General features: G+C 42.1%; 1 protein-coding gene across 1 annotated transcript in view; it reads left to right on the top strand.

Annotated features, from left to right (window-relative positions):
- The window catches only part of LOC129857903 (glutamine--fructose-6-phosphate aminotransferase [isomerizing] 2-like), a 41,449-nt gene extending 23,559 nt beyond the window's left edge, over window positions 1–17,890 (top strand). The window contains exons 8-18 of the mRNA XM_055926589.1: window positions 3,966–4,045; window positions 6,279–6,396; window positions 6,548–6,711; window positions 7,110–7,205; window positions 11,060–11,157; window positions 11,256–11,376; window positions 11,601–11,873; window positions 12,094–12,221; window positions 12,466–12,633; window positions 14,494–14,655; window positions 14,907–17,890. Coding sequence (XP_055782564.1) covers window positions 3,966–4,045; window positions 6,279–6,396; window positions 6,548–6,711; window positions 7,110–7,205; window positions 11,060–11,157; window positions 11,256–11,376; window positions 11,601–11,873; window positions 12,094–12,221; window positions 12,466–12,633; window positions 14,494–14,655; window positions 14,907–14,951 — 1,453 coding nt within the window. The 3' untranslated portion in view covers window positions 14,952–17,890. The remainder of the gene's footprint in view (window positions 1–3,965; window positions 4,046–6,278; window positions 6,397–6,547; window positions 6,712–7,109; window positions 7,206–11,059; window positions 11,158–11,255; window positions 11,377–11,600; window positions 11,874–12,093; window positions 12,222–12,465; window positions 12,634–14,493; window positions 14,656–14,906) is intronic.
- Window positions 17,891–19,072: the final 1,182 nt, after the last annotated feature.

Here is a 19,072-nt window from a genome sequence, read left to right as displayed (position 1 = left end):
GTTACCTAACTTAACGTAGTCGGCTACTAATACATCTAACTTTCCAGGCAGTATATTAACTATCTGCTATCTAATTAACTACCCAGCGTTTATTGACTTGATTATTCATATCATGCTTAGCTAAGTGGTGTAGTCGTGTGCGTTTCAATGGTTAATAGCACTCTCATCGGAGTGGCAGAGCGCCGAAAAACTGATGAATTTACTAACGCTCAACACCCGTTGAATATGGCCAGTGTCGGTAAACGTCGGCACAAAAAGCGTAATTAAATTGTTGCCAGCAGCACAATTACATTCACCAATGCTCTGGATCACATTAAAACAGCCTAACCAGCTATGCTAGGTCGAGAGAAATGGTCAGAGTGAGGTGTTCTCTTATTTGTGTCTGGAAGTAGCTAGCCAACGTTAGCCAGTTTGCTTGTGTGCTTGACTGCCGTTGAACGCTGGGATCACCTCTACTCCTCCGCCAGAGCGTCCAGTAGTGATGGGTCGTTCGCGAACGAGTCAGAGCCGGCTCACATATCAGAGGAGCCGAATCTATTTATAAAAAATATTTTTAAATTAAGATATGAATATTCAAAAGATGGCTAGCATTTGTTGCCCAAAGCTAACGTCATAAGGCTGCCGAGTGGCGCATCGGTCTAAGGCATTGCATTCAGTGTTAGAAGTGTCACTACAGACCCTGGTTCAATTCCAGGCTGTATCACAAACGGCCGTAATTGGGAGTCCCATAGGGCGGTGCACAATTGGCCCAGCGTCATCCGGGTTATGGTTTGGCTGGGGTAGGCAGTCATTGTACAGCTAAACGACTACCGCCCCGTTCTGAGCCCTCTCGTGTACTCCCTGTTCACCCACGACTGCGTGGCCATGCACGCCTTCAATTCAATCATCAAGTTTGCGGACGACACTACAGTGGTAGGCTTGATTACCAACAACGACGAGACGGCCTACAGGGACGAGGTGAGGGCCCTCGGAGTGTGGTGTCAGGAAAATAACCTCACACTCAAAGTCAACAAAACAAAGGAGATGATTGTTGACTTCAGGAAACAGCAGGGGGAGCACCCCCCTATCCACATCGACGGGACAGTAGTGGAGAGGGTAGTAAGTTTTAAGTTCCTCGGCATACACATCACAGACAAACTGAATTGGTCCACCCACACAGACAGCGTTGTGAAGAAGGCGCAGCAGCGCCTCTTCAACCTCAGGAGGCTGAAGAAATTCGTCTTGACACCAAAAGCACTCACAAACTTCTACAGATGCACAATCGAGAGCATCCTGTCGGGCTGTATCACCGCCTGGTACGGCAACTGCTCCGCCCACAACCGTAAGGCTCTCCAGAGGGTAGTGAAGTCTGCACAACACATCACTGGGGGCAAACTACCTGCCAGGACACCTACACCACCCGATGTCACAGGAAGGCCATAAAGATCATGAAGGACAACAACCACCCGAGCCACTGCCTGTTCACCGCACTATCATCCAGAAGGCGAGGTCAGTACAGGTGCATCAAAGCAGGAACCGAGAGACTGAAAAACAGCATATATCTCAAGGCCATCAGGCTGTTAAACAGCCACCACTAACATCGAGTGGCTGCTGCCAACATACTGACTCAACTCCAGCTCACTTTAATGATGGAAATTGATCAAAAATGTATCACTAGCCACTTTAAACAATGCCACTTAATATAATGTATATGTATATACTGTACTCTATATCATCTACTGCATCTTTTTTTTTCTTTCTTTCTTTTTTTTATTTTTTATTTATTTATTTTTTATCCCATTTTCTCCCCAATTTTCGTGGTATCCAAACGCTAGTAATTACTACCTTGTCTCATCGCTACAACTCCCGTACGGGCACGGGAGAGACAAAGGTCGAAAGCCATGCGTCCTCCGAAGCACAACCCAACCAGCCGTACTGCTTCTTAACACAGCGCGCCTCCAACCCGGAAGCCAGCCGCACCAATGTGTCGGAGGAAACACCGTGTACCTGGCCCCCCTTGGTTGGCGCGCACTGCGCCCGGCCCGCCACAGGAGTCGCTGGAGCGCGATGAGACAAGGATATCCCTACCGGCCAAACCCTCCCTACCCCGGACGACGCTATGCCAATTGTGCGTAGCCCCACAGACCTCCCGGTCGCGGCCGGCTGCGACAGAGCCTGGGCGCGAACCCAGAGACTCTGGTGGCGCAGTTAGCACTGCGATGCAGTGCCCTAGACCACTGCGCCACCCGGGAGGCCCGTACCATCTACTGCATCTTGCCATCTTTATGTAATACATGTATCACTAGCCACTTTAAACTATGCACTTTTATGTTTATATACCCTACATTACTCATCTCATATGTATATACTGTACTCGATACCATCTACTGCATCTTGCCTATGCCGTTCTGTACCATCACTCATTCATATCTTTATGTACATATTCTTTATCTCTTTACACTTGTGTGTATAAGGTAGTAGTTGTGGAATTGTTAGGTTAGATTACTCGTTGTGTATTACTGCATTGTCGAAACTAGAAGCACAAGCATTTCGCTACACTCGCATTAACATCTGCTAACCATGTGTATGTGACAAATAAAATTTGATTTGATATTGTGTGTACTGACAATCATATTCCAGTGTACAGCCTTACTTAAGGATTGGGGATTAATTAAATGGTCTATCAGTCTACTCAGTACCCTAGTGCTTTTTTCCCAACGTCCTCAGAGTTCTCAGACTCCAAATCATCCACGTTGTATTGTTTTTCCTCTGGAGTAGTGTTCAATACACATAGTAAGTTGACTTATACTATAAATGTGACTCAATTCAGTGGTTTCAGAGTCCCGCAATAAGAGCTATGATGCTAAGTTCTCTGGGTGTCACTGAGTGGACTGATACCCCAAGTCATTGATCCACAATCCATATGCAATTCTAAAGTCTAATACATCCATTGTGATTACAACAGATTTTTGTCAAATTATTGTCTTTTGTTGAATTTCTTTAACATTCCAACCTAGTTTGGCATGATCTATTCAATTATGGCATAATTCCACTATGCGTATTCATTTGCATCACTGTCAATGACAGACTTTTATTTTGATGGCGAACCGCACGTTCCACTATTGTGGCTACTCCTTATTGTGGCCAGCTTCACATAGGTGGGTCCGCCCATTAATCAAATAAGATCTGTCTTATAAATTAGAGGTATTTTAGATGATGACACCTAGCTAGATAGTTAGCTAGCTAACTGTAGCTACTGAAACAGATTATGTTGTTTTGTTATATTTTTGGGGAAGAACATTGTTTGCATCCATCAGCTAGCTAGCTTTTTTTTATGACCAGCACTGTCCAGAGCTTGGGGAATTGTCAGCGCTCGTACGGTTGGGGCAAGTGCGCGAGACAAAACTTTACCAGCATCATAGCATACCAATCGGTGAATCGTTGTGTCAAATGAAATACGAGTGATAGTGTATTCAATGTGTAATAACTACGTAAAAAATGTATGAACGTGTTAAATTATTATGTGACGTGCAGTCATATTCAGGTCCTTCTTGGTCAACAAGCTTATTTCACGAGTCAAATAGTGTTATTTAATTTTTTTTTAACTAGGCAAGTCAGTTAAGAACAAATTCTTATTTACAATGATGGCCTACTCAAGCACAGACGGATGTGATACAGCCTGGATTCGAATCAGGTACTGTAGTGACATCTCTTGCACTGAGATGCAGTGCCTTAGACCACTGCGCCACTCGGGAGCATGTATTTAACATGTATCTTTTTTGACACATAAAGACCTAAACTGTGTTCCACAGTGTGTGTGTGTGTGTGTGTGTGTGTGTGTGTGTGTGTGCACGTGCATTTGTGTTTGTTCTCTCACACAAATCTAACTATCTCCGAACCCCTCTGTCTTTCTCATGCTCGCCCTCTCTTTCCCCCTTTCTCCCTATCCCTCTATCCATCCCCCTTTCTCTGTCAATATCCTTCAGGAGAGGAAGTCCTCTGCTCATTGGTGTGCGGAGCAAGTATGAGCTGTCTGCAGAGCACATTCCAATCCAGTACAACACTGGTGAGCTCTGTTCCCCTCTATGATCACTTTACAGTGTTCTTAAACCTCTCAGTCACTGTTCCCACAGAAATTTGACTGTGTTATCAACCTTAAACGCATCGTATTTCAATCAAACCACATCTCAACACATTCGGTTACATTATCTTCACGCACCGATCTCTTAATTTGAGATACGAGGGCGTAACTCGAACTGACGCATAAAGATGCGTGAGATTTGCATGAAAAGTTCAGTTATATGTCTGTAGTTCAATTCCCGGTTCAGGTCAATATGAAACACCCATAAATTAACTAATTAACTAACCAACGCATAAGCTAACCAACCAACCAGTCAGCTAATGTAATGGAGTTGTTCCAAGCTAACGCCCGTCAGAGCTATCTGTGTTTGTGAGCAGTATTTGTATCTGTGTCCTAACACTAACAGTTGCAGTACTTACCATCTGATCCAGACTAATGGTTATGAAAGCCTGTTCTCCTGTGTGTGATAACATGTCATAATCTAAGGCTAATCCCGTCTTGTCCGTAGCTCCATACTACTCTGTCACGTGGGACTGTGCAGTTAATCCAGTCTGAGCCCATATGTGCGCCAACTACCCAATAAACACTTGGGTGTTGTGGCTTGATCTCTGATTTGGTGTTCAGATTACTGCACTGTTGGAGCTCAAAACATGAGCATTTCGCTGCACCTGATAACATCTGCAAAATATGTGTACTTTACTAATAACATTTGATTGAACCACCTATTAAGAATTGCATGACTCACAACAATCAGATACCCTTAAATCAGACTAGTGTCTCCGATGAATCAACTGTTGCCTGATTGCATGAAACGACTCTCCAAAGAGTCCAGTGCAAAAATGACAAGACTCATATTTAAAAAAATATATACAGTACCAGTCAAAGGTTTGGACACACGTACTCATTCGGGTTTTTTTTCTTTGTTTTTACTATTTTCTACATTGTAGATTAATTGTGAAGACATCAAAACTATTACATAACACATATGGAATCATGTAGTAACCAAAAAAGTGTTAAACATATATTTTAGATTCTTCAAAGTAGCCACCCTTTGCGTTGATGATATAACATATATTTTGCTTTGTTTAACACTTTTTTGGTTACTACATTATTCCATATGTGTTATTTCATAGTTTTGATGTCTTCACTATTATTCTACAATGTAAAAAACAGTAAAAATAAACAAAAAACCCTGGAATGAGTAGGTGTGTCCAAACCTTTGACTGGTACTGTATGTGTTTGAGAAATCACTCTTGCTCCTTGTGGAAATGCCAATACTATGTTGAACCTCTATGGGATATCATAGCCTTTTCCAAATTATACATTTAAAATATGTTTCTTGACGTGTGTCACAATAAATCTGCCCCTTACCTAGCCATTCAGTTAATAACAGTCATGGGTTTGGTGTGTTATGTTCTCTTTGTGTGTATCAACAATCTGGAGACAGAACACCCTGTAGGTATGTTGACTGGGTCTTCATCTGTTTACTTAACTACGCTCAGATTTATTATTGCAGTTTCTAGATGGAGACTGGGGTCAGGTCGAAAGTCCAATGAGAAAGGAATGAGGAAGAGAAGTAGATAATGGGTTGCTTTTCTCAATACTATAAAGTGGCTTCCTTTTATCTGCTCCTTTCCCCTCATCTCTTTTAAAACACAGGATAGGTGAAAGCAACATAGTGGGATGCCTACTGTAAATTCACCTGTGGAGTACAGATGAAGGGAAAGAGACGAGGAGAGAACAAGGTCATTTATCGCTATTGGGGGCTAATAGTGGCCCCATCATGACTGCAGTGCTCTACTGTAACTGTGCAAAAGGGCAAACGTCCCTCGACTCCGTTCAGTCACCTTATAAATAATATGTGTCAAATCAATACGGATGGCAGTTTGAACCTCCACCTGATTATTAATTCCAGAATCTTCTGAAGCAATGTAACCAGATGATTAGCATGTCAACCTATGGTCAAAGGACCCTTGGCTCAGATGGCTCCTCTCGAGCTCTGTTGTTTGTCAATCACAATCATGAACTTGTTCTGGTTTGCAATCATTGGGTTAAAACAGCTGTTACCAGTTTATGAAAAATTACAAAATATTTTAGGTGGAGAGTTCAAGTAAAGCAGAAGTGTTGATTTCAGTGACCCATCTCTGGTTGTTCCAGTGCTCAGTTTGAACCATGAACCCTAACCCCTGCCCTATACCCGTTGCCCGTTGTCGAGTAGCTATGTTCAAAGAGGGGATCCAGGAAAAGAACAGCCATAACCGGCCAGATATCTCCAATGCTGTGAATTCCGCTGAAGACGGCAAGGCTGTGGAGTACTACTTTGCTTCTGACGCTAGGTGAGCTGAAAGCCCTAGGTGTGTGTGTGTGTGTGTGTGTGTGTGTGTGTGTGTGTGTGTGTGTGAATACGTGCACGGTGTGTGTGTGGCGCATGCATCTGTGCTTGTCTCGTGATCCTTTTTTCTTCCTCCTCTCGCTCTCCCTGCCCAGTGCCATCATAGAGCACACCAACAAGGTGATCTACCTAGAGGATGATGATATAGCAGCGGTTGTAGGGGGGAAGCTGTCCCTCCATAGGCTGAACCGCCAGGCAGGGGAGGTTCCTGTCCGGGCCATCCAGACCCTCCAGATGGAATTGCAGGAGATCATGAAAGGTCAGAGGTTAGCGGTCATAGGGCTCGTCACCATGGAAACCTAAATGTTAATTAGGAGTAGGTTAGAGGGTCCCAGGCCCTACACACTGACATAGGGTCAGTTCTGTGCAAGGTCAAGGTGCAATATTTAGGATTTGAGGAGGGAAAGCTGATTCTCGGTATGTACCTAAGGGGACCTTAAACCTAGAGCCGGTCAGTATCGATACCTTCCCATTCACAAACGCAAATGTAGTCTGATTTTACACAGAGAACACATACTCATTTGGCCACATATACTGTATTGAAGCTGCTTTAACTCTAAGAACACTAGAATAAGATCTCCCTCTGCTGACGTTAGTGAGTAACTACACCTGTGACTCAACCACTGTCCCTATTGTGTCCTTATCTTTTGTGTGCAGGTAACTTTGAGGCGTTCATGCAAAAAGAGATCTTTGAACAGCCAGAGTCCGTGTTCAACACCATGAGGGGGCGGATCTGCTTCGACACCAACAAAGGTAGCTTACCATGACAATGTCACATCCTGATCCGGTCCCTCTATTCTTCCAGGATGTTGATGGCACAGTGCCCTAGGCTCAATCAATATTAGCACAGCAATTCACGGAGGCATACGTTATTTAAAACAACAACTATGTTCTATGTGAGAAGTAGGCATTGGTCTGAAGCCAAAAAAGAAAGGAAATTCACATGAGCACCACAATGCCTACTTCAACGTCTACCAAGGTTTTCCAGCACGTAGCTTTGACCTACTACTGTAGCTATGTTGGTCTATTGTACTTCAAACAATGTGTAGGCAGGCTGCTTAGGATTCAAACCTTCTCAAACAGCCGCATTCACAGTCTTAAGATGAGGTGCACCCACAGTAATGTGACTTGTACTGCATACAAGGTAAATGATTCGATTCTTCACACACCACACTAAGACATTATCCCATTCCACTACCTTTTCAAGGTTTATTTGTTTATATGACAGCAAGCTTTTATACTTACAAGATCATCAGGCTTGATAGAGTGAGCTGATTTGTGTTGTAGTAATGTGGTGCCTACTGGGATTTAATGAAATGTTCTTTTTTTTAGCAAAATATTTCATATTTTTTTGGTCAGTAGGTGTCCTACATAACAACATGTCACTCATATACTGTAGATATAGAGGTCTATAGAGCCTGTCTCCATTCTTGATTTCTGTAACCGTTTACCTGTGTACTATTGTCATATGCTCACAACCACTTGTTTTGCATACATGGTCCTGTTTTACCAATTGCTGTGCTGATCAATGGGCAGTGAATATGTAGTCCAAAGTATTTGTATTTATTTTTGCATTGTATTTATATATATATATATATATATATATATATATATATAGATATATATATATATATATATATATATCTATATATATATATATATATATATATCTATATATATATATATATATATATATATATATCTATCTATATATATATATATATCTATATATATATCTATATATATCTATATATATATATATATATATATATATATATATATATATATATATATATATATATATATATATATATATATATATACACACAGTACATGCAGTACCAGTCAACAGTTTGGACACACCTACTCATTCAACCCTCTCATTCAACAACTTTTGACTGGTACTGTATACAGTGTCTTTGGAAAGTACTCAGACCCCTTGACTTTTCCACATTTTGTTACATTACAGCCTTATTCTAAAATGGATTCATAGTTTTTTTCCGACATCTGCACACAATATGACAAAGAAAAAACTAGTTTTTAGAAATGTTTCCAAATTTATTCCAAATAATAAATCGGAAATATGACATTTACAAAAGTATTCAGACCCTTTACTCAGTACTTTGTTGAAACACCTTTGGCAGCGATTACAGCATTGAGTCTTCTTGGGTATGACGCTACAAGCTTGGCACACCTGTGTTTGGGGAATTTTTCCCGTTCTTCTCTGCAGATCCTCTCAAGGTCTGTCAAGTTGGATGGGGAGGGTTGCTGCACAGCTATTTTCAGGTCTCCAGAGATGTTCGATCTGGTTCAAGTCTGGGCCACTCAAGTACATTCAGAGACTTGGCATGAAGCCACTCCTGCGTTGTCTTGGCTGTGTGCTTTTGGTCGTTGTCCTGTTGGAAGGTGAACCTTCGCCCCAATCTGAGATCCTGAGCACTCTGGAGCAGGTTTTCATCAAGGATCTCTCCGTTCATCTTTCCCTCGATCCTGACTAGTCTTCCAGTCCCTGCTGCTGAAAAACATCCCACAGCATGATGCTGCCACCACCGTGCTTCACTGTAGGGATGGTGCCAGGTTTCCTCCAGACGTGATGCTTGGCATTCAGGCCAAAGAGGTCAATCTTGGTTTCATCAGACCAGAGAATCTTGTTTCTCATAGTCTGAGAGTCTTTAGGCTCCTTTTGGAAAACTACAAGCGGGCTGTCATGTGCCTTTTACTGAGGAGTGGCTTCCGTCTGGCCACTCTTCCATAAAGGCCTGATTGGTGGAGTGCTGCAGAGATGGTTGTCCTTTTGGAAGGTTCTCCCATCTCCACAGAGGAACTCTGTTGCTCTGTCAGAGTGACCATCGGGGTTTGGTCACCTCCCTGACCAAGGCCCTTCTCCACCGATTGTTCAGTTTGGCCGGGCGGCCAGCTCTACAAAGAGAATTGGTGGTTCAAAACTTCTTCCATGTAAGAATGATGAAGGCCACTGTGTTCTTGTGGACATTCAATGATGCAGACATTTTTTGGTACCCTTACCCACATCTGTGCCTCGACCAAATCTTGTCTCGGAGGTCTACTGACAATTCTTTCGACCTCATGGCTTGGTTTTTGCTCTGACACGGCATTCTCAACTGTGGGACCTTATATAGATTAGGCTGTTTGAGAAGGTTTGAATCCCAAGCAACATGCCTACATATTGTTTTAAGTACAATTACCAGAATAGTTACTGTAGTAGGTCAAAGCTGTGTGCTGGAAAATCTTAGTAGAGCATGGTTTAAGTAGGCATTGTGGTGCTCCGACATTTCCACTATTTTTCGGCTTCAGACCAATTTCAACTTCTCACTTAAAACATTGTTTTTTTACACTGGAAGGTGATTTTATGGGGAAATATACAACATTTCCACACACAAATGCAGATTTTTTTAGCAACCAAAAGGCTGTCATTGGCAATGCTGTTCTAACCTGTAATGCGGCCCCTGACAAAACGTCTGGACCTTAGTGGCATAGGTGGTGTGCTTCCATAACTGCAAGGGTTGCTGGTTTAAACGCTGGTCCGCTGGTTGCCCTCTAAAATTAGTTTTGAACTAACTAGATTGGGACAGTCTTACATTGTAAAATGACTTCCCATTCAAAGCAACGTTTCAACTCCGATTGACTTTTGAAGGTCTTAGCTCAGCCAAAAAGGTAGCGCCTCGTTGGTTCTCTTTTGGCACGTGAGAGCGATAACTTATAAATGTAATCAAAACTGTTGCCCGTACAAACGTATTCAGTCAGAAAGGTAGCAAGTGTAATAGTCCCGTTGTGCACCTGTGGTCTTGTTCTTATCCGACGCCTAGACATTGAGCTAGGTCGGGGCAGCAAATCATTTTTTCCCCCTAATGCTAACGACCCTGTTCAAAATCCGGTATGCGGTTCTCGGTAACGGCCTGACGGTTCATGACGAGAGGCAGGGAATGTGTTGTGTGCCTCCAATCAAGGTGATTTGCACATTCAAGGTGGTTTGCACTCTCCCCTTCACCATTTTCATCGACATTAGTATCATATTGGATTAGATATGATGATGACAGGGAATTTAACATTGAGCTTCAACCAAAGCCTACGCGACAATAATTAACAGTTACTATGTGGACGTATAGGCCTACTGTGCTGTAAGACTGGAGACGTGCCACAACTGCAAAACATTTATAAACCAATACCAACACCCACTTACTATGTGACCCCCTGTTAGAGCCAATTTGGACATGTTTGTATAAAAGACTGAACATACCGAACTCCATGTACATTTGTGTAAATATATTAAATATGAATGTAAATGATTAAATATTAGGTACGTACCTTTGTGATTTATATTTACCTGATTGAGATTAATTCATTTGTTGTTAGTGTAACTTATTCCCAAGCCTCAGATATTTATTTTTTATAATCTTTTTAAAATTATTATTATTATATGTTAAAGCAAAAAGGTGGAATAAACAGCTTTGGACAAATAAAAACATTGTCAACGCAATTCCAACATATTCACCTAAAACCCCTAAATATCTGAACAATATCCCTCTCACCTCTTGGCTCTATATGCTAATGCTTATGGTCTCCTCTCTTTTGTCCTGTCTTGTCCTCAGTGATCCTGGGGGGATTGAAGGACCACCTGAAGGAGATCAAACGCTGCAGACGCCTCATCATGATTGGCTGTGGAACCAGCTTCCATGCTGCCGTGGCTGTAAGTGAACCAACCAGAAGTGCGATTGAGAAGGAGAAAGGAAAGATGATGATGATGGTGATGACTTCTTTTCTTCCCCTCTCCCCTTCACCTCTCAGACCAGACAAGTTCTGGAGGAGCTGACAGAGCTTCCTGTCATGGTGGAGCTGGCTAGCGACTTCCTAGACCGCAACACGCCCGTCTTCAGAGACGACGTCTGCTTCTACATCAGCCAATCAGGTAATGCCATACTGCGTTGGTGGGTAGACTGCTATTTATAGTTTATTGCTAGTGTTTCATAAAACGCTAGTGTTTTTGTTATTTCACTCTCTACGGTGGAGACTGTGGATACTCTGATAAAAGAGAATGCTAGTACAGAGACTATAATCTGTTGGACAGGGGAGAATTCTAGTGTTTGTATGAATGCTAAGTTGTCTCTGTCCTCTGCTCCTTCCTCCCCTCAGGTGAGACGGCAGACACCCTGATGGCTCTGAGGTACTGTAAGGATAGAGGTGCTCTGACGGTGGGGGTCACCAACACAGTGGGCTCCTCCATCTCCAGGGACACAGACTGCGGGGTGCACATCAATGCTGGGCCAGAGATAGGCGTTGCCAGCACCAAGGCCTACACCAGCCAGTTTGTGGCTCTTATCATGTTTGGTCTGATGATGAGTGAGGACAGGATCTCCCTGCAGACAAGGAGGCTGGAGATCATCAATGGACTCAGGATACTCCCAGGTGAGTCTATAAACCACAACACCCACTATGATAATGTTTAACCCATTATAACCTTCTCACTGTAACCAACATGATATCACTATGACTAACACACTTTAACCAATATACTGCCTGATCTCACCAGCAAAAACACCACTTTGTTGTTTTTACTAAACCTTACTAAACTTTACTTTACTAAACTTTTTCACCCCCTATCGCTCTCCTCCCCTCCCCCTCTCAGAGTTGATCAAGAAGGTGTTGTCTCTGGATAAGAACATCAAGTCCATAGCAGATGAGCTATATGAACAGAGGTCTTTGCTGGTCATGGGCCGAGGCTTCAACTACGCTACCTGTCTAGAGGGGGCACTGGTGAGAACAGATCAAGCATTAGCTTACAACACCCCAAATACTAACCCACAACCGTTATAGGAACCATGAAAAACTGACCTTAGGTCAGCGTCCATCTAGGGGCAATGTTTGGCATTTTCTCCTCTTTTCCACTTCTTTATATACCATTAAACCTCTATATATATACACACACACAATATATGCACACTTTGACATGATAATACTGATTATTATGTCATTTAACTGATTGATTCTTCCCGTACAGAAAATCAAGGAAATCACCTACATGCATTCAGAGGGCATCCTGGCTGGGGAGCTGAAGCACGGTCCTCTGGCTCTGATTGACAAGCACATGCCGGTCATCATGATCATCATGAGAGACGCCTGCTACACCAAGTGTCAGAACGCACTGCAGCAAGTCACAGCCAGATCGGTACGTCACATTACTCACTCGCGTAGGCTGCATTTAGAAAGGCGGCCAAATGAATTGGTCTTTTGACCAATCACATCAGATCTTTTTGACATCAGATTTTTTTCAGCGCTGGAGACCAATTATCCGAATTTGGCTGCCTGTCTATCAACGCAACCTTATTCACATATACACACAACTAAACACACACACCCACTACTGAAACTTGCTCAGTAGGGGCATTTCGATGTTAAAAGTCACATGAGTACTAACATGTAAAGTTCATAGGAGCACATCACATTTGGTGTCAAATTTAAGCTAAGGGTCTATTTTTTTGATTCATGATTTTTTTATTTAACTAGGCAAGTACAAATTCTTATTTTCAATGACGGCCTAAGAACAGTGGGTTAACTGCCTTGCTCAGGGGCAGAACGACAGATTTTTACCCTTGTCAGCTCGGGGATTTGACCTAGCAACCTTTCAGTTACTGGCCCTGTACTGTCTAACCACCTGGCTACCTGCCACCCCCATTAATTAAGGCATATGTACATTTGTTTTCAACCATTTTCCATCATAAAAATGTGGGAAAGGCAAAGGCTTTGATTTCTGGTCAAACAGATGGAAAAGGGGCCTTAGAAAACGTCTTAAAAAGGTATCAGAAATACATCAAAACACAATAATGTTGAAGTAAAGACCCCAGCCAACTAATATCAACATTTATATTTAGTTTTGTTGAAATTATTTGCCTTCTGTAAGTTTAAGAAATATTGCCTAGTGTCTTATCATTCATTTTTAAAAACCCCACATATCTTGAAGATATTTTCAAATTTCTCTCATGAGGGAGGATAATGAAAGTTCACAGAAGTAACAAGTGAAGGTTAACCTGCCAATTAGTTATAGTGTTTTTACTGATAACAATTTGTTTAGGATTTATTAAGTGATTAAAACGCTTCATTCTGTTACCAAATCGGTAAAGAAAAGTAGATTAGATTGTAGGTCAGTACAATACAGTACTCTACTGTAGATTATAGTAAAGTTTAGTACAGTAAAGTACAGCAAAGTACAGCACACTAGCGTAGATGACAAATAATTGACTATATTGCACTGTATTTTACTGTACTGTATTGAACTATACTCTACTGTACTGTACTGTACTAAACTCTACTGTACTCTACTGTATTGAACTATACTGTACAGTACTGTATTCAACTTTGTTGTGCTTTGCTCTACTGTGATGTCCAAACTTGTGAAACATAGACATCTATGATTGGTACAGATTTGTTCCGGTCTGGACCAACCAAATGTGGTCTTGTTTGAGGATGGAGCTCATTCGAATAATTGCCAGTGTGTAGAAAAATACCCAAACATGCAAAGGAGGATAAGAAATGTTCTACATTTCTAGAAAAACATTGGGACATTCATTATTATGCATTTCTGTATAGAACAGATCAGGGACCCATGATGTCATTCTGTTACCATCATTCTGTTACCGAGTGTTAATCTTCTTCACTAACTGTAGTTCAACCACCAAAATGTATTTTTTTACAACACAAGGTTTTTGGAAAATGTGGTCACATAAAGAACTGAGGGAGATTTGACCTTCATTCTGTTACCAAACGTTACATCTGCACTGTTCTTCGAGTAAATGTGTTTTGTCAAATTTTCTGTGGGAATTGTTAAAAGTAGTCATTGTGCATAGAGTTGTATAGTTTGTTGAACTTCGCAATTAATGGTTTTTTGTTTATCGTACTTTTAAAGTGAAACATCTGAGTCTCAGCATCATTCTGTTACCATGGAATTGCACCAAGACAAACATACAAACAACCACAGGCGCACACACAGCCTAACTATCAAAAAGCCTTGAATAATCTCTTTCACCCTCAGGGGCGGCCGATTATCCTGTGTTGCCAGGATGACCCAGAGGTGTCTAAGAATGCGTATAAGACCATTGAGCTGCCTCAGACAGTGGACTGTCTCCAGGGCATCCTCAGTGTCATCCCTCTGCAACTCTTGTCCTTTCACCTGGCCGTGCTGCGAGGATACGACGTGAGTCTACCACTACAACTTACCGTGTCTTACTGCAATCTTTTCCTTTGCTCACAGACACCCATTACTGTACCTTTTCATTCCCAGTATTTACTCTCAATTTTATTTCGATTTCATTACAACAAGCATTAAAATCGACAGTTACTCACAAAATCAACTATGCTGTATGTTTATCTAGTCTTGTGTTGTTTCCTTTACTCCTCAGTTTTGAGCTGGTTTAATGGCCGTCTCTCTCTTTCCTCTGGTTGTAGGTGGACTGTCCCAGGAACCTGGCCAAGTCTGTCACAGTGGAGTAGAACCAGACAGACAGGCAGAAGGCAGTAGAGGCCACATCACTGCTCTGCTGAGGAGAGAGACAGAGGAGGCGAAGCCATCAAAGTGCAATTATGTGTGTAGAAGGTGTTTGTGTGTGCTTTTGGTTTGACCATCCTTGTGGGGGCTAGAAGTAAAACAAGGATAGTAAATAGTAAAACAAGGCAAATTGGGATAAGGGGGGACATTTTGCCGATCAACACAAGGAAAAAGGCTATTTTAGGCTTAGGGGTTAGGTGTAGGTTTAAGAGGGTTTATTTTTATATTGGTATCAAACCTTGGGTTGCACGGGCCTATTGCAACTTTCTACCCTGTTTCTGTGTTGCACCTTTTACCGGTCTGGAGAAAGTGGGAGGACATGAGATATCATTTTGAATGGAAATCAATTTTATGCTACCCACAAGGATATTAAAACAAACGTGCGTGCGTGCGTGTGTGTGAATAGAGGGACGTGACATTTTTAAAGCATAGAAATGTGAAGTCCTATTGACACACTGTTGAGGCGGTGCCATTGACCTTTTGGGCCTTGTCGAGAGAGAGAGCAAATCTCACACAACTTTGACCATCTGTCAAATCAGCATTATCTCCAATAATGCCTCCGAAGCAAGATCCTTTCACTATACAGTACTGTGCACACTGTGACTTATACCAAATATGTGCCTTGTTCACAAACAGTTGAGCCAAAAATACATATTGTAGGAGTAATGCATTTAGTTGGTGTATTGAAGTGCTTACAATTGTGCAATATGGGAGGGCATTGTGAATGTTTTCGATAATCGTTGTTAAATGGGTTCTCTGTCCCGTGGGAGTTTATTAGCTTTGCATCTTGGGGAGTGTAGGCTATTCCATAGCATTCTGTTATCCAGCGGAGCCAATAGCTAGCATATTGTAGGGAACTATTCTGAAAAGCTCTATGTAGGCTATTGGGACATAACACTTGTGATGTAGGGCCTACACACATTGCTTTGGTGTACTGTACACAAAAATGCATTCCTTGTGGTCCCATAATCAAGGGGCACTTTATTTATCACTCCTTTGTCAGAGTGAATCTAATATGATTTTACTCATGAGGGGATTACTGTTCATCGTCTACACTCCAATCTGTTGAAAAGGGCCGGATGACACTGCTACAGGCTTGTGAGATACTATAAGAATTATACTTCCTTTTATTTACTACCCTTTCATGAATCATTATTCTCTGTTTAGTCATTGTATGGCGTTCATCATTGCAATCATATTATGTTCTCTGTCATGCAGCGCTGTGAGAGACATCTCTGTCCTATTCTATGAAGACTGTTTGGGGGTCCATTGGCTTATTTATGTATGAAGACCAATTGGTTGCACTTACTTTTATAGTGGATTTAATCTCCCAGAGTGTTATCCACAATGGCAATATTGCCATGCCCTAACTCTTGTTCTCGAAAATGTGAGGCACTTCCCTTGACATCTCAAAATAAGACTGATATGCATAAAGTGATATGAATTGTAGTTTTGTACTGTATAGGGTAAAACATGTTATATTGAGATGTACTGTAGTTAATGTATTTATCTGTTTTTTTATGGGGGTTAAAGAAAGTTGGGCTGGTTTATCACAAACTATGATTGTATTTTATAATATACACTAATCAAATCAAATGTATTTATATAGCCCTTCTTACATCAGCTGATATATCAAAGTGCTGTACAGAAACCCAGCTTAAAACCACAAACAGCAAGCAATGCAGGTGTAGAAGCACGGTGGCTAGGAAAAACTCCCTAGAAAGGCCCTAACCTAGGAAGAAACCTAGAGAGGAACCAGGCTATGAGGGGTTGCCAGGCCTCTTCTGGCAGTGCCGGGTGGAGATTATAACAGAACATGGCCAAGATGTTCAAATGTTCATAAATGACCAGCATGATCAAATAATAGAAATCACAGTGAACAAGTCAGGGTTCCATAGCCGCAGGCAGAATAGTTGAAACTTTAGCAGCAGCACGGCCAGGTGGACTGGGGACAACCAGGAGTCATCATGCCAGGTAGTCCTGAGGTATGGTCCTGAGAGAGAGAAAGAAAGAAAGAAAGAGAGAATTAGAGAGAGCATACTTAAATTCACACAGGACACTGGATAAGACAGGGGAAATACTCCAGATATAACAGACTGACCCTAGCCCCCCGACACATAAACTACTGCAGCATAAATACTGGAGGCTGAGACAGGAGGGGTCAGGAGACACTGGCACCATCCGATGATACCCCCGGACAGGGCCAAACAGGCAGGATATAACCCCACCCACTTTGCCAAAGCACAACCCCCACACCACTAGAGGGATATCTTCAACCACCAACTTACCATCCTGAGACAAGGCCGAGTATAGCCCATAAAGATCTCCTTCACGGCAGAACCCAAAGGGGGGCGCCAACCCAGACAGGAAGACCACGTCAGTGACTCAACCCACTCAAGTGACGCACCCCTCCTAGGGACGGCATGGAAGAATACCAGTAAGCCAGTGACTCAGCCCCTGTAATAGGGTTAGAGGCAGAGAATCCCAGTGGAAAGAGGGGAACCGGCCAGGCAGAGACAGCAAGGGCGCTACAGTTCAAAGGTTTGGGGTCACTTAGAAATGTCCTTGTTTTTATAAGAAAAGCACATTTTTCTCCATTAAAATAACATCAAATTGATCAGAAATACAGTGTAGACATTGTTAATGTTGTAAATGACTAATGTAGCTGGAAAAGGCAGATTTTTTATGGAATATCGACATAGGCGTACAGAGGCCCATTATCAGCAACCATCACTCCTCTGTCCCAATGGCACATAGTGTTAGCTAATCCAAGTTAATCATTTTAAAAGGCTAATTGATAATTAGAAAACCCTTTTGCAATTATGTTAGCACAGCTGAAAACTGTTTCCTGATTAAAAAAGCAATAAAACTGTCCCTTAGACTAGTTGAGTATCTGGAGCATCATTATTTATGAGTTCGATTACAGGCTCAAAATGGCCAGAAACAAAGACCTTTCTTCTTCTGAAACTTGTCAGACTATTCTTGTTCTGAGAAATGAAGGCTATTCCAATGCGAGAAATTGCCAAGAAACTGAAGATCTCGTACAACGCTGTGTACTACTCCCTTCACAGAACAGCGCAAGTTGGCTCTATAACCAGAGTAGAAAGAGGAGTGGGAGGCCCCGGTGCACAACTGAACAAGAGGACAAGTACATTAGAGTGTCTAGTTTGAGAAACAGACGCTTCACAGGTCCTCAACTGGCAGCTTCATTAAATAGTACCCGCAAAACATCAGTCTCAACGTCAATAGAGAAGAGGTGACTATGGGATGCTGGCTTTTGAGGCAGAGTTCCTCTGTCCAGTGTCTGTGCTCTTTTGACCATCTTAATCTTTTATTTTTATTAGTCAGTCTAAGACATGGCTTTTTCTTTGCGACTCTGCCTAGAAGGCCAGCATTTCTCAGCCAGTTGAAATCATGAATCAGCTGGCATCATTTTTATGGATATAGTGGCTTGCGAAAGTATTCACCCCCTTGGCATTTTTCCTATTTTGTTGCCTTACAACCTGTAATTCAAATGGATTTTTGGGGGGGTTGTATCATTTGATTTACACAATATGCCTACGGCTTTGTAGATGCAAAATATTTTTTATTATGAAACAAACAAGAAATAAGACAAAAAAACTGAAAACTTGAGCGTGCATAACTATTCACCCCCCCAAAGTCAATACTTTGTAGAGACACCTTTTACAGCAATTACAGCTGCAAGTCTCTTGGGGTATGTCTCTCGAAGCTTGGCACATCTAGCCACTGGGAATTTTGCCCATTCTTCAAGGCAAAACTGCTCCAGCTCCTTCAAGTTGGATGGGCTCTGCTGGTGTACAGCAATCTTTAAGTCATACCACAGATTCTCAATTGGATTGAGGTCTGGGCTTTGACTAGGCCATTCCAAGACATTTAAATGTTTCCCCTTAAACCACTCAAGTGTTGCTTTAGCTGTATGCTTAGGGTCATTGTCCTGCTGGAAGGTGAACCTCCGTCCCAGTCTCAAATCTCTGAAGACTGAAACAGGTTTCCCTCAAGAATTTCCCTGTATTTAGCGCCATCCATCATTCCTTATATTCTGACC

This window comes from Salvelinus fontinalis, chromosome 6 (genome assembly GCF_029448725.1).
Source record: "Salvelinus fontinalis isolate EN_2023a chromosome 6, ASM2944872v1, whole genome shotgun sequence".
NCBI lineage: Eukaryota > Metazoa > Chordata > Actinopteri > Salmoniformes > Salmonidae > Salvelinus > Salvelinus fontinalis.
The sequence above is the reverse complement of the archived record's forward strand: the minus strand, read 5'-3'. Positions and strand labels throughout refer to the sequence as shown.